Here is a 12,048-nt window from a genome sequence, read left to right on the forward strand (position 1 = left end):
AATCCCCGGCCTGGCTCATGGTTTTTGTTGATTCAGTCCATGGTTGGCTGGCTCCAAGGCACAAATGGTATGGTGGAAGGGTATGGCAGAGGCAAGCTGCTTAACTCTTGGAAGCCTTGAAGAAGTAACAAAAGAAGGGTGGAGCTGGGAACAAGAACACATCCTTCTAGAGCACACCACCAGTTATCTACCTTCAACCAGGCCCTACATCTTACAAGCACATTTAGGTATGAACTCATCAGTGAACTAATCTGCTGATGAGTATAGTGCCATGAAGATTCAGTCACCTAAAAGCCCCACTTCTGAACACATGAGCATTTGGGGGACATTTTAGATTTAAATCATGGTGTCCACTTACTTGAGAGGCGAAAGTAAGAGAATTGCAAGTTTGAGGTTAGCTTGGGCAACTTAATGAGACCATGTCTTAAAGAAGTTGTAATGTGGGCCAGGGGTTTAGCTCAGTGATGCCATGCCTGCCTTGCAAGTACAGGGTCCTGAGTTCTATATCTGGTACTGCAAAAAAAAAAAAAAAGTTGTAATTCAGGGTAACTCAAGGGTAAAATGGTTATGTCACATGTGCAATGCCTTGGATTCAGTCCCAGTACTGAAAAAACAAAACAACAACAACAGCGAAACACCAAATGGGAATAAGCAAGGTAAGTCAGAAGTAGAATATCTCTTATTTCGTTACTCATTTAGGGGAAATGAAATTGCTTACTCAATTAACCAAAAAGTTACCAATCTTCTTGCCATTTTAGGAAATAGGACCTAATAAATATTAACCTTATTTTGAGAGCTACATAAAAAATCATCGTGGTGATGCTTTAATTAAATTAAAACATTTTAATTAAATTGTAGGTTATCATGTTTATATATTTATGTATTTTCTTTTAGCTTGTTAAGGGAATTGAAAATTTTTCAAATTACTCATCCTCTCTTTTTCTTTTAGGCTGCAGATTACAACCCAGTTAATATCAAAGTATCCTGCAAGTTTACCTAACTGTGAGCTGTGTCCATTACTGATGATACTATACCAGCTTTTACCTCAACAGCGACGTGGAGAACGGACACCATACGTGTTACGATGCCTTACAGAAATTGCGCTGTGCCAAAGCAAGAAATCAAACCTGGAAAGCTCTCAAAAATCAGATTTATCGAAACTCTGGATTAAAATTTGGTCTGTTACATTTTGTGGTATAAATTCTGTACAAATCCAAACTGAAAACTTTGGCTTGCTTGGGGCCATTATTCAAGGTAGCTTAGTTGAGGTTGACAGAGAATTCTGGAAGTTATTTATTGGATCAGCCTGTAAACCTTCAAGGTAAGTTAAATATGCATTGTATCAGATTTTACAAATACTCAGACACACCATACACACACATCTCTCTAATTATTTTCATAGTTTGTTATCTTAGTTAAAAATATGTTAAATTCAGTTCTATTTCAGGTGCATTTGTTGTTTGGCCTTTTGAAGACTTAATATATTTTAAAATACGAATTAATTTCAAATGTGGAGCTATTACTAAGACCAATTTTAAAGAATTTTTTAAAAGGATTATAGAGCTTAAATTTTCTTCATCTCTAAATTTCAATTATTTGTTCAGTATTGAAAAGCTTTTTTTTTTTAGTACTATTTACTGTTATTGCAAGAATTCTCAATTAAGAGTCTTCTCTAATACAACCAGGGTTTTTTACAACTTTTGTTCACTAAATGTATATGCCTGCCATATGCCTGCTGCATCCTGAGCATGTAGGCACAGTGTTAAATAAAATAGACAAGATCATTGTACTCTGAGAGCTTTTTGTTTTTATTTGGTGGTACTAGGGACCTTACCCAGGACCTCGAGCATGAGCTACCTCTCAGTTCTGAGAAATTACTGTTAACAGTTGTCTTTTATTTCTTTTACAGTCCTGCAGTATGCTGTTTGACTTTGGCACTGACCATCTGTGTAATTCCAGAAGTATTAAAAACAAGAACAGAGCAAAATGTATATGAAGTAAACAGAAGTTTTTCTTTAAAGGAGTCAATAATAAGATGGCTCTTACTCCGTCAGTCAGAGGATGACTTGGACAGTAAAGACCTTCCCCCAGTTCTTCAGAGGTAATTTAATTAGCATAGTTTTCATTGTTTTATAAAGCGTTCTCCACTTTTATGATACCAGATGGCTTTATTTTCTAATGATAATACAGTTAACTCTGAACATTGCCTTTTGTTTTTCCAGTGCTCTGTCTTAGTGGGTGGATCATTTCTGACAGAAAAAGGTAGTCTCACCTGAGAATATGTGGGATGTGTATAAAGTATACATAAATACATATGTAATTTGCAAAACTTTAACTGATACATACAAATTATACCTATTTATGGGGCATCATGTAGTATTTTGATACATACATACATTGCATAATGTTTAAGTCAGGGTAAACATATCTGTCTCCTTAAACAATTATCACTTCTTTGTCATAAACATATCTGAAAGCCTGTATTCTTTTTTAAAAATACATATACAGTACCTTATCCTTCTCTGTACTCCTACTGTGCAGTAGAACACCAGAACTTCTTTTTCCTAACTGTAAATTAATTCCAGTTAATTAACCTTCTCATTGGAGATAATTCTTTGAGCATGTGTTCCTTTGTGATGTTCTGTAAGTAGTTCCATTATCTGTTTCAGACTCAGGTGGATCTTTAATCATACTAAGTATCTTCTGGGTGAAATTTGTTTAATAAGATTAGAGAACCAAAGAAAGACAAAAATAGTACCTAGGCCCTAGGATGAGGAATAGAGCAGCTTGCTCACTTAACCTTTTCATAGATGGTAATAGAAACAAAATGACTAGAGGGTAGACCTCTGAATCCTAGTGCTTTTGTTTTAATTTCATAACATTTTGTTAATTTTACAAATGACCTTTAAAAGTTAGACATGATTTTTCTTCTAAGAAGTGTTAATAACAATAGTAATACAATGTGTATATCCTCTTTATATTCTCCTATGAGATATAAAAAGACCCAGTACACATACAAGCCAGCCTAATTTGGGGTTCAGATTCTAGAGATTAGGGCCAGGGATTTAGCTCAGTGGAGCTGCGCCTGCTTTGCAAGTACAAGGTCCTGAGTTTGATCCCCGGTACCGCAAAAAAAACCCCACCAAATTCTAGAGGTTAAGATTTATATCTAACCATGGATGCTAAAATTGCTTATTATCTTTTAAATTCAGCTTTTCTTTTTTCTTTTTTTTTGTTTTTCTTTATAGTAATTTTCCTCATCTCATATTAGAGAAAATTCTTGTGAGTCTCACTATGAAAAACTGTAAAGCTGCAATGAATTTTTTCCAGTGTGTGCCAGAATGGTATGTTATCTAATAAGAGTTCTGTGATATTTTAAGATAGCTTTAATCATAGGTATAATTTTAGCAGAGTAGTATCTTAATAATTATGACCTAAATTAGTTGAGTAAAAAAAGGAAACCTCAACTGTTAGGCAGGGGAAAGGTTCTTGTAATTCAGTTATTCAAATCTATGGTCTGTAATTTTAGATCAAGGTTACTGTATCTTAATGGTGTGTAGCATAACATGATAAGTGTCAATAGAAAACATCAAATAACTTTGATGAGAAATTAGGAACATAAATTTTATGCAAAATGAGTTCTTAGGTGTGACCCATTTAATATTTTAAGTAAAATTTGACTTTTAGCTCTAAAACTAATGATAATTAAAAATAAAAATAAATCTAAAAAAATGTCATTTTAGTTGATTGACTTAAGAGACTTATGTTTAGTCACTGAAAGTGACTCACTGGCATGAATATTCCTCATCTTTCTCAGGAGGGCATAAGATAAAAAGAAATTCTACATTATGAAGAAAACATAGGTGACAAGAAGAATATTTCTGAGAATGTTATTTTTAACATTTATGTCTGGTGTTAATGTTTTATTACTTTCTGAATTTGTCCTTGAAATTGTAACTTGCATTTCTTTTGTCTACCTATTAGTAAAGTTTGCTACTGAGTTAGTTTTCATATGTAATATATTGCTAATACATGGAGAAAAGGTATTTTGATTACAAAGATCTCACTCTCTCAAAGTGAACACCACCAAAAAGATAAAGAAGAGCTTTCATTCTCAGAAGTTGAAGAACTATTTCTTCAGACAACTTTTGACAAGATGGATTTTTTAAGCATTTTGAAAGAATGTGCTGTAGAAAAGTATCAATCCAGTATTGGCTTTTCTGTCCACCAAAATCTCAAGGAATCATTGAATCACTATCTTCTGGGATTATCAGAACAACTTCTAAACAATTCATCTGAGGTAAGATTTTAAAGAACTAGTGCCTATATTTGATTTCACTTTGCTAAGACTGACAGAAAGAATTAACGGGACAGGACAGGTGCTAAGAATGGTAATAATCTTGGTTTTGAAAACAAAATGGTAATCCTTGTGAACAAATAGGAAAGTGTTAACATGAAAAAAGGAAAACTGAAGAACAATTTTGAGTATGTCCCTGGTACCAGGAATTCTGGTAGACTTTATAAATGAATTGTTTGAGTAAGTTAGTGGGGAATTATATAGGTTTGAGTATAGGAATTATGTGATGAAATGAACCTCTCAGTACAAATTAGGAGGTGTTAGAAACAGTAAAAGAAAAAGATGTAATTTTAAAAAATTGGGCCGGGGATTTAGCTCAGTGGTTCTGTTGCCTGCCTTGCAAGCGCAGGGATCTGAAAAAAAAATCTAGCAGTTAGGTGGCATTTGAAGAGGGAAGAGTGAGTAAAAAAATATAATAAATTGACTAAGAATTATCTAGTTATTAAAGGCCATCTTGGAATTTCTTGTATGTGCCTTGTTCTCATAAAATCACAAACTCGTGTGTAAGTATCTTGTAAAAACTATTTCTTTCAATATGTAGTGTCCTTCTACCTACTTCTATGTATTCCGATGTCCATATGTTAAAATACTTGCTAAAACCTTTTTTCCATAATCTCACCATATTTTTCTCCTTTTAATTTTCATAGTTCTTAATATTTCAGTTTCATAATGGCATGTAGTAGTATCCTTTTGCACCATGTATATTTATGTATGTTTTGTACACAAGTATCTCTTAAACTATGTCATAATCTCCTTAAACAATATATATAGTTTTATTAATTTTTTTTTTTTTTTTTTTTTTTGGTACCGGGGATCGAACTTGGGTCCTTGCGCTTGTGCAGCAGGCAGCAAAACCACTGAGTTAAATCCCCAGCCCTATTTTTATTAATTTTTGTACCTTCTGCAATGTCTTGTTACATGGTAAGTGATAAAATAAAACCTGAAAACTCAGAGTAAAATCATTAGTCAGAGAAAATAAGCTAAAGAAACAAGAAGAAACAGTCTGCCTGTTTACCCTATCTCACTATTAACTACTGACATTTTTCTGTATTATAATTGTATCTACTTTTGTTACAAAGTAACTTAGTTTTCTGTATTTTCCCCTAGAATGTTATTTCTTACAATACTGGGACCAAAAAAAAAAAAATCTGAAAATCTGTTTTGTTTTGTTTTGTTTTAGACAAGGTCTCTCTGTGTAGTTCAGGCTGGCCTTGAACTCACTGTGTAGCATAGGCTGGCCTCGAACTCCTAGCAATTCTCCTGCCTCAACCTCTCAAGTGCTATGGGATTACAGAGGTGCACCATCATGCCCAGTTTGAAAATCTTGATTCTCTGCGTAATCTTTGTAGTTTCTTACATAATTCTATAAAATTGCCTGAATGCTTTCTTCTAGTCAGTTCAGAAAGCTGAATAGGTCAAGATACCATTTTAGGGCTTATATGGATGTAATTTCTACTTACGTTCAGAGTTATAATTATTTGCCTGTCAAGCTTTTCTTTCATACCTCCCTGAAATACTTAAGAGTCTGTGGATGTATCACACTGCCACCTTAACAGAAGATAACCTAGTTGGCTATTAAGAGATGCTTTTGTCAGTTTTTTGAGAATCCTGTTTATCATAAGTCTACAGTAATGTCTTAGATATTTTGTGATGTTCAGAAAATTTCATCTTCAACTCAAACTGAACTTTTGTTTTTTAACATACACTGTATATGAAACTTGTTAACGAAAGATGATTTCAGAATACCCAGAATTATTAATGAAATATACATTTTAAAAATTTGTGGATTAATATTACAAAGTCAGAAACTTGTCTGGTGTTCGAATCTTTTGGTGGGTGTTCTTGGCTGCTGTTGTTATGTGGGTATAATAACTGAAGAGGAAGCACATAAATCAGAATTATTCCAGAAAGCAAAGGTAGGACAATTTATTTGTGTTTTTTTTTTTAAGATTACAAATTCAGAAACCCTTGTCCAGTGTTCCATTCTTTTGGTGGGTGTTCTTGGCTGCTATTGTTATGTGGGTATAATAACTGAAGAGGAAGCATATAAATCAGAATTATTCCAGAAAGCAAAGGTAGGACAATTTATTTGTGTTTTTTTTTTTTTTTAAGATTACAGATTCAGAAACCCTTGTCCAGTGTTCGATTCTTTTGGTGGGTGTTCTTGGCTGATGTTGTTATGAGGGTATAATAACTGAAGAGGAAACATACAAATCAGAATTATTCCAGAAAGCAATTGTAATATAATTTGTGTTAATAAAGTTATAGATAAATTTCATTGAAATGTATCCCTGGGAAATTTATTATATGAAACAAAATTTTATATATGTTGAGCATTCCTAATCCAAAAATCTGAAATCCAGAATGCTTAGAAACATTGAACTCTTTTGAGTGCCAGGTGATACCTCAGGGAAAAATTCCATACTTGACCTCATGTGACAGGTTATAGTCAAAATTTAGACTCAACACACAGGTGTACAAAGTATATGAAAAAATGAAGTTTGTATTTAGACTTGGGTCCCATCTCCAAGATATCTCATTATGTATATGCAAATATCCCCAAATCTGAAAAAAATTTGAAGTCTAAAACATTTCTGGTCCCAAGCATTTTGGATAAGATATACTCAACAAGAATAAGTTAACCCAGGGCCGGGGATTTAGCTCAGTGGTTTCGCCGCCTGCTGTGCAAGAGCAAGGACCCGAGTTCGATCCCCAGTACCAAAAAAAAGAGAATAAGTTAACCCTTTCTTTTTCATTTATGTAGTCTGAGAAGGAATGATACTATCTATGTGTCTTTCCTTAAGATTTGAAGTTATTATAAACTAACTGTAAATGTAATAAATGCAATAATTTCATTTTAAAATTTATTATCAATATATTGATTTTTACATATATTTTTAGAAGTTTTATGTGTGATTTATTAAAAGGAATTTTTAAGTATATTTATCCATTAGGCCCTAAACTTGAAATTTTTTCATCTCTTGGTACCACTGTCTATGGTATGATTTACAAAGAGAACAAGGTATAAGATTTGTCATTTTTGTTCATAATTTCTAATTTTATTGCATGATTATGTATAATTTCTGAAAATACTTTGGTTCTTAAATGAAACTTTAGCAATACTAAACTGTGATTTTAACTGGAATTTATATTTTTTTCTTTTCTGAATAGTCTTTAATGCAGTGTGCAGGAGAAAGTATCTCTCTGTTTAAAAATAAGACAAATGAGGAACCTAGAATTGGTTCATTGAGAATTATGATGTGTCTGTCTACAAGTTGCTTGTGTAACTGTAGCAAGGTAAGATTTTCTTACTTGGTTTAGTGTAGTCTTCATAGGGTAGATTATTTGTTGGTGGTGGTATTTTTGTCCATTTATAAGTTTATTAATTGTTTTAAATTGAATGATACATAAGCTGGGCATGGTGGTCCACACCTGTAATCCCAGCCCTTGAAAGGCCAAGGCAGGAGAATTGCCTCAAGTCCAGGGTCAGCCTGGGTTACACAGTACGTTCAAAGCCAGCCTGAACTACCTAGTGAGTCTCTGTCTTAAAAAATAGAAAATAATAAAACAATGATAAAATAAAGTTACTATTGTATGTAATCTTTGTTTTGATTTGGAGCTGGTCTGTGGGGTAGCAGAGCCAGGCCAGAGGGGGTTAATCATTGGAAACATTTTTGAAAGCTGATATTAAGTATATGGGCATGTATAAATATTGTCAGCATATGTTTTTGGTTTTTGGTTTTTGGTTTTTTTGGTACTGGGGATCGAAGGATGGAACTTGGGTCCTTGCACTTGTGAGGCAGGCGGCGGAACCACTGAGCTAAATCCCCGCCTGTTATTTTTGGTTTTATAATGAATTTCCTGGATTTTTGTATATATGTGGAAGAGAAATGAAAGAGCAAACTCTAACCTACACTTATTGCTTACTTATGTTTAAATATTACACTTATTGCTTGCTTATATTTAAATACTTATATTTAAATAAATAGCTGGTACTTTAATGTTTTCTAAGTCCAATGAAAGACTTGTACTATAGTAGTTATTACTCTTAAGAAAAGAGCTCAGTGGTTCTACCGCCTGCACCACAAGTGCAAGGACCTAAGTTCGATCCCCGGTACCAATAAAAGAAAAGAGGTTAGTGTTTTCAAAGTAACATGTACTGGCCTTCTTTATCTACATTTCATTCTGGATAGATAAAATATTATAGTCAAGAATAATTATTGCTTGGTTTTTTGTTTCTCTTAACTACAGCAGAATCCAAATAAGATTACATCTGGCTTTTTCCTACGATTGTTAACATCAAAGCTGATGAATGACATTGCAGATATTTGTAAAAGTTTAGTAAGTATGCTCCCTCTTTTATTACTATATTTCACTGACTGTAGTATCAAAATTTTAAAAAAAGATCTCTTAATTAGGAATCCATTTTATAATCTATAGTGTCTTATAGTTCTATAAATAAGAAAGCAAATGAAGTTATTTGGTTTGGGGGGAATATATTTGACTGCTTCCTAATATCAGTACTTAGCATACCACCAGGCTTTTAGTTTCTCAGTAAAAAAGACTAAAAGATTGGATAATCAACCAGGCTCATACCTAATCCTATGCCATGCTATATTAAAATTCAAAATAATTCTTCTTTAAAAAATAAACCAAAAACTTGCCAGACAAGTAGCTGTGGTATTTTCTTTTTTCATACAAATGGGCGTATGCTCATGCTCTGTTGTGTGAAATAGTGCCTGACATACATTATAGATAATTAAATATCTATTGAATGAAAAAGTACTCTGTTATTTAAATTTCATGACAAATCTTGGTCATTTTTCCTTGTCACTGTATTTTGTAAGCTATGTATTTACTGTATTTTATCTAGCAGTGTGTAGCATTCTACTATGTGATAATAGTATATACATATATATCTATATATACATATATATATATATATATATAATCACACACACAGTCTGCCAAAAAAAGTATACATCAAGAAAAGAAAAACATGTAAATTTATTAAGACATCATGAGATTAATGCAAGTTACCTTTGGCCTCTACAGTTACAAGAAGTGCTCCAAGTACTGGTCATTAGCTTCCAGACATTTATTTGTAGTGAACTGCTGGAGTGTGTATACATTGTTTTTGGTGCTGTCTCTCTCTCTCTCTCTCTCTCTCTCTCTCTCTCTCTCTCTCTCTCTCTCTCTATATATATATACACACACACACACACACACACACACACACATATGAATTTTTTTGCCCATCTTCTCTTAATAGACATCATTAGTGGTTCTTTTTTGTTATAAAGCATTCGGCTATAAAGATTATTGTATTTTATTTTGTCTACTTGTAATTGTTCATATGAAGGATATAGGACAAAGTCTAGTAAGGGACTTGATTATTCAAAAAGAATCAAAATTTTACATTTAGTTTAGTTCATTTCAGTTTAGTTTCATTTAAGACGCGGTCTTGCTCTTTCACTCAGGCTGATCTTGAACTGGTCTCAAGAGATTCTCCCACCTCATCATCCCAAATAGCTGGGATTACAGGCATGTGCCACCACACTTGGCTTGAATTTTACTTTTTGATGGACATTGTCATTGTTTTCCAAAATTGTCATAATGGTTTATTCTTTTCCTCACACCTTTCTCAGTCAGCTTTGAGTATTATAAAACTCTACAAATTTATTTTTGTTATGTGTTGACAGATTATAGTTTTATATATTTAAGGGGTACAAAATAATGTTATGATTTTTCTTTTTCTTTTTTTTTTTTTTTTTGGTACCACGGATCGAACTCGGGATCTTGCGCTTGCGAGGCAGGCGGCGGAACCACTGAGCTAAATCCCTGGTCCGATGCTATGATTTTTCAATACAACATGGAATGATTATAAGATTTAATATAAGAAGTTATGTTTTTTAAGTTGTGTATTTTTATTTAGACACATTACAGCTTATATCCATTTGCTTATGAATTAGGAAAATGTTAACTACAGCATACTTTTGAAAGAAGCCAACTTGAAAATATCTTTGTTTCTCTTGAAAGGCATCCTTTATCAAAAAGCCATTTGACTATGGGGAAGTAAAATCAGTGGAAGATGATACTATTGAAAATCGAAATGATGTGAATTATTCATCATCTACAAATCTATTCCATGATTACCCTTCTAGTAGTAGTGCAAATGATGCAGATGATCCTGCAGAGAACCAAAGTACCATTGGTAAATACATATTTACTACTTGGGATTTCTTTCACCACTTTATAATAATTTAGCATTGTAGGAAACCAAATTGACATCCATTTTATGCTAAAGTTTTTGTTTTCCCTTAGTATAGTCTATAAGGATTGTTCTATATACTCTTAAGTGTCTGAATTTAATTAAATGTATTAGTTTTCTGTTTTATTATCCCTGAGAGAAAATTACATTGAAAGAAAAAATTACATGATCAACTATTTGGACAATAGAAAGCAAGAGAGATGTTCAAGTTTATATTCATTGTATGTGTCTCTTTTACCCATCTCTTACCATTAAGGAGTGCTTTTATTATTTTAGGTGCTATGAATCCTTTAGCAGAAGAGTATCTGTCAAAGCAAGATCTACTTCTTTTAGACATGCTCAAGTTCTTGTGTATGTGTGTGACTGCATCTCAGACTAAGTCTGTGTCATTTAGAGCTGCTGATATTCGGAGAAGATTGTTAATGCTCATTGATTCCAGCACACTAGATCTTACTAAATCCCTCCACTTACACATGGTGAGTCAAGTGAAATGAGGAAGCTCTTTGATTCTTTCTGATGTTGCTGACTAAATGCATTGGTCTGACATGAAGAATCACATAGTGCCTTTGAAGATTTGAAATTACTTTCCTGAGAAATGAATCTAAGACTGTCTGTAAAATACACTTTTTACCTTCTCTTGTTTTCTTCTTTTGAAGTTATGTCCTCAATCTCAGGTGGGCTACTGAGGCAGGCCTCGAACTCATGGGCTGAAACAGTCTTCCAAGTAACTGGGATTACAGACACGTTCCATCACACAGGCCTACCCTTTACTTTTTCTCTGAATGTTTTGTGAAAAATATTTAAGTAGATAATAAAACATTAAAACTTGGGTGAATTTTGGATAGATTTAGTCCTATTAAGTATAATTATTACAAATTACTGTAGACTAGTCCAAGAAATATAGATCTAGACTGTAAAAATAATACATAACATTGTGATTGAAGTCTGAATCTTGCCTTTACTCAGTACTATTGATAAATATCTATAATTCCAGTTCATCACCACATGGTTTATTTTTATCTGTCCAAATTTGTGAGTTCCTTTTCTGGCAGAAAAACAAGCGAACAAACCAACCCTGGTTTCCCACATGGATTTACTTATTAGTAATCTTATTTCGAACTAATCTCCCAGCTGTGTAGGCCAGCTTCTTGAGCCCAGTCCTGGTCGACAATTGGGTAGAGCCCGTGGCCAAGTGAGTAACACATCTGCGTGGATCCCAGGTTATGTCCTCAGTTGCAGTTGTGGTAAATTAGCAAACATTCCTGGTGATTCCATAATTATGGCAAATGTACAGATTTAGTACCTCGTGGAACCCTTGGTCATTTTCCTGGCCTCAGTGACCAGGTGTATCGTCCTATAACTCCAGCAAACAAGATGAATTGTGCTCTTTTGGAGCTTCTGGTTCTCAGACCTGGCACAC

General features: G+C 33.5%; 1 protein-coding gene across 7 annotated transcripts in view; it reads left to right on the plus strand.

The window, feature by feature from the left end:
• Atm (ATM serine/threonine kinase) overlaps positions 1 to 12,048 on the plus strand; it is a 138,498-nt gene that overhangs the window by 23,826 nt on the left and 102,624 nt on the right. For 6 of the 7 annotated variants that reach the window (XR_015451558.1, XM_087212163.1, XM_087212165.1 and 3 more), the window contains 9 exons: positions 950 to 1,321; positions 1,910 to 2,101; positions 3,249 to 3,344; positions 4,078 to 4,300; positions 6,307 to 6,432; positions 7,529 to 7,654; positions 8,609 to 8,698; positions 10,397 to 10,571; positions 10,905 to 11,104. Coding sequence is in view for 6 of the 7 variants with exons in the window: in XM_087212163.1 (XP_087068289.1) it covers positions 950 to 1,321; positions 1,910 to 2,101; positions 3,249 to 3,344; positions 4,078 to 4,300; positions 6,307 to 6,432; positions 7,529 to 7,654; positions 8,609 to 8,698; positions 10,397 to 10,571; positions 10,905 to 11,104 (1,600 nt within the window). In the remaining variant the exon portion in view is untranslated. The remainder of the gene's footprint in view (positions 1 to 949; positions 1,322 to 1,909; positions 2,102 to 3,248; positions 3,345 to 4,077; positions 4,301 to 6,306; positions 6,433 to 7,528; positions 7,655 to 8,608; positions 8,699 to 10,396; positions 10,572 to 10,904; positions 11,105 to 12,048) is intronic. The other variant, XM_087212164.1, reaches the window with a different exon arrangement.

The sequence above is a fragment of the Heterocephalus glaber genome, unplaced genomic scaffold (assembly GCF_053883595.1).
Source record: "Heterocephalus glaber isolate CG9 unplaced genomic scaffold, H.glaber_assembly_v1.0 deba00001429, whole genome shotgun sequence".
Classification (NCBI taxonomy): Eukaryota; Metazoa; Chordata; class Mammalia; order Rodentia; family Bathyergidae; genus Heterocephalus; species Heterocephalus glaber.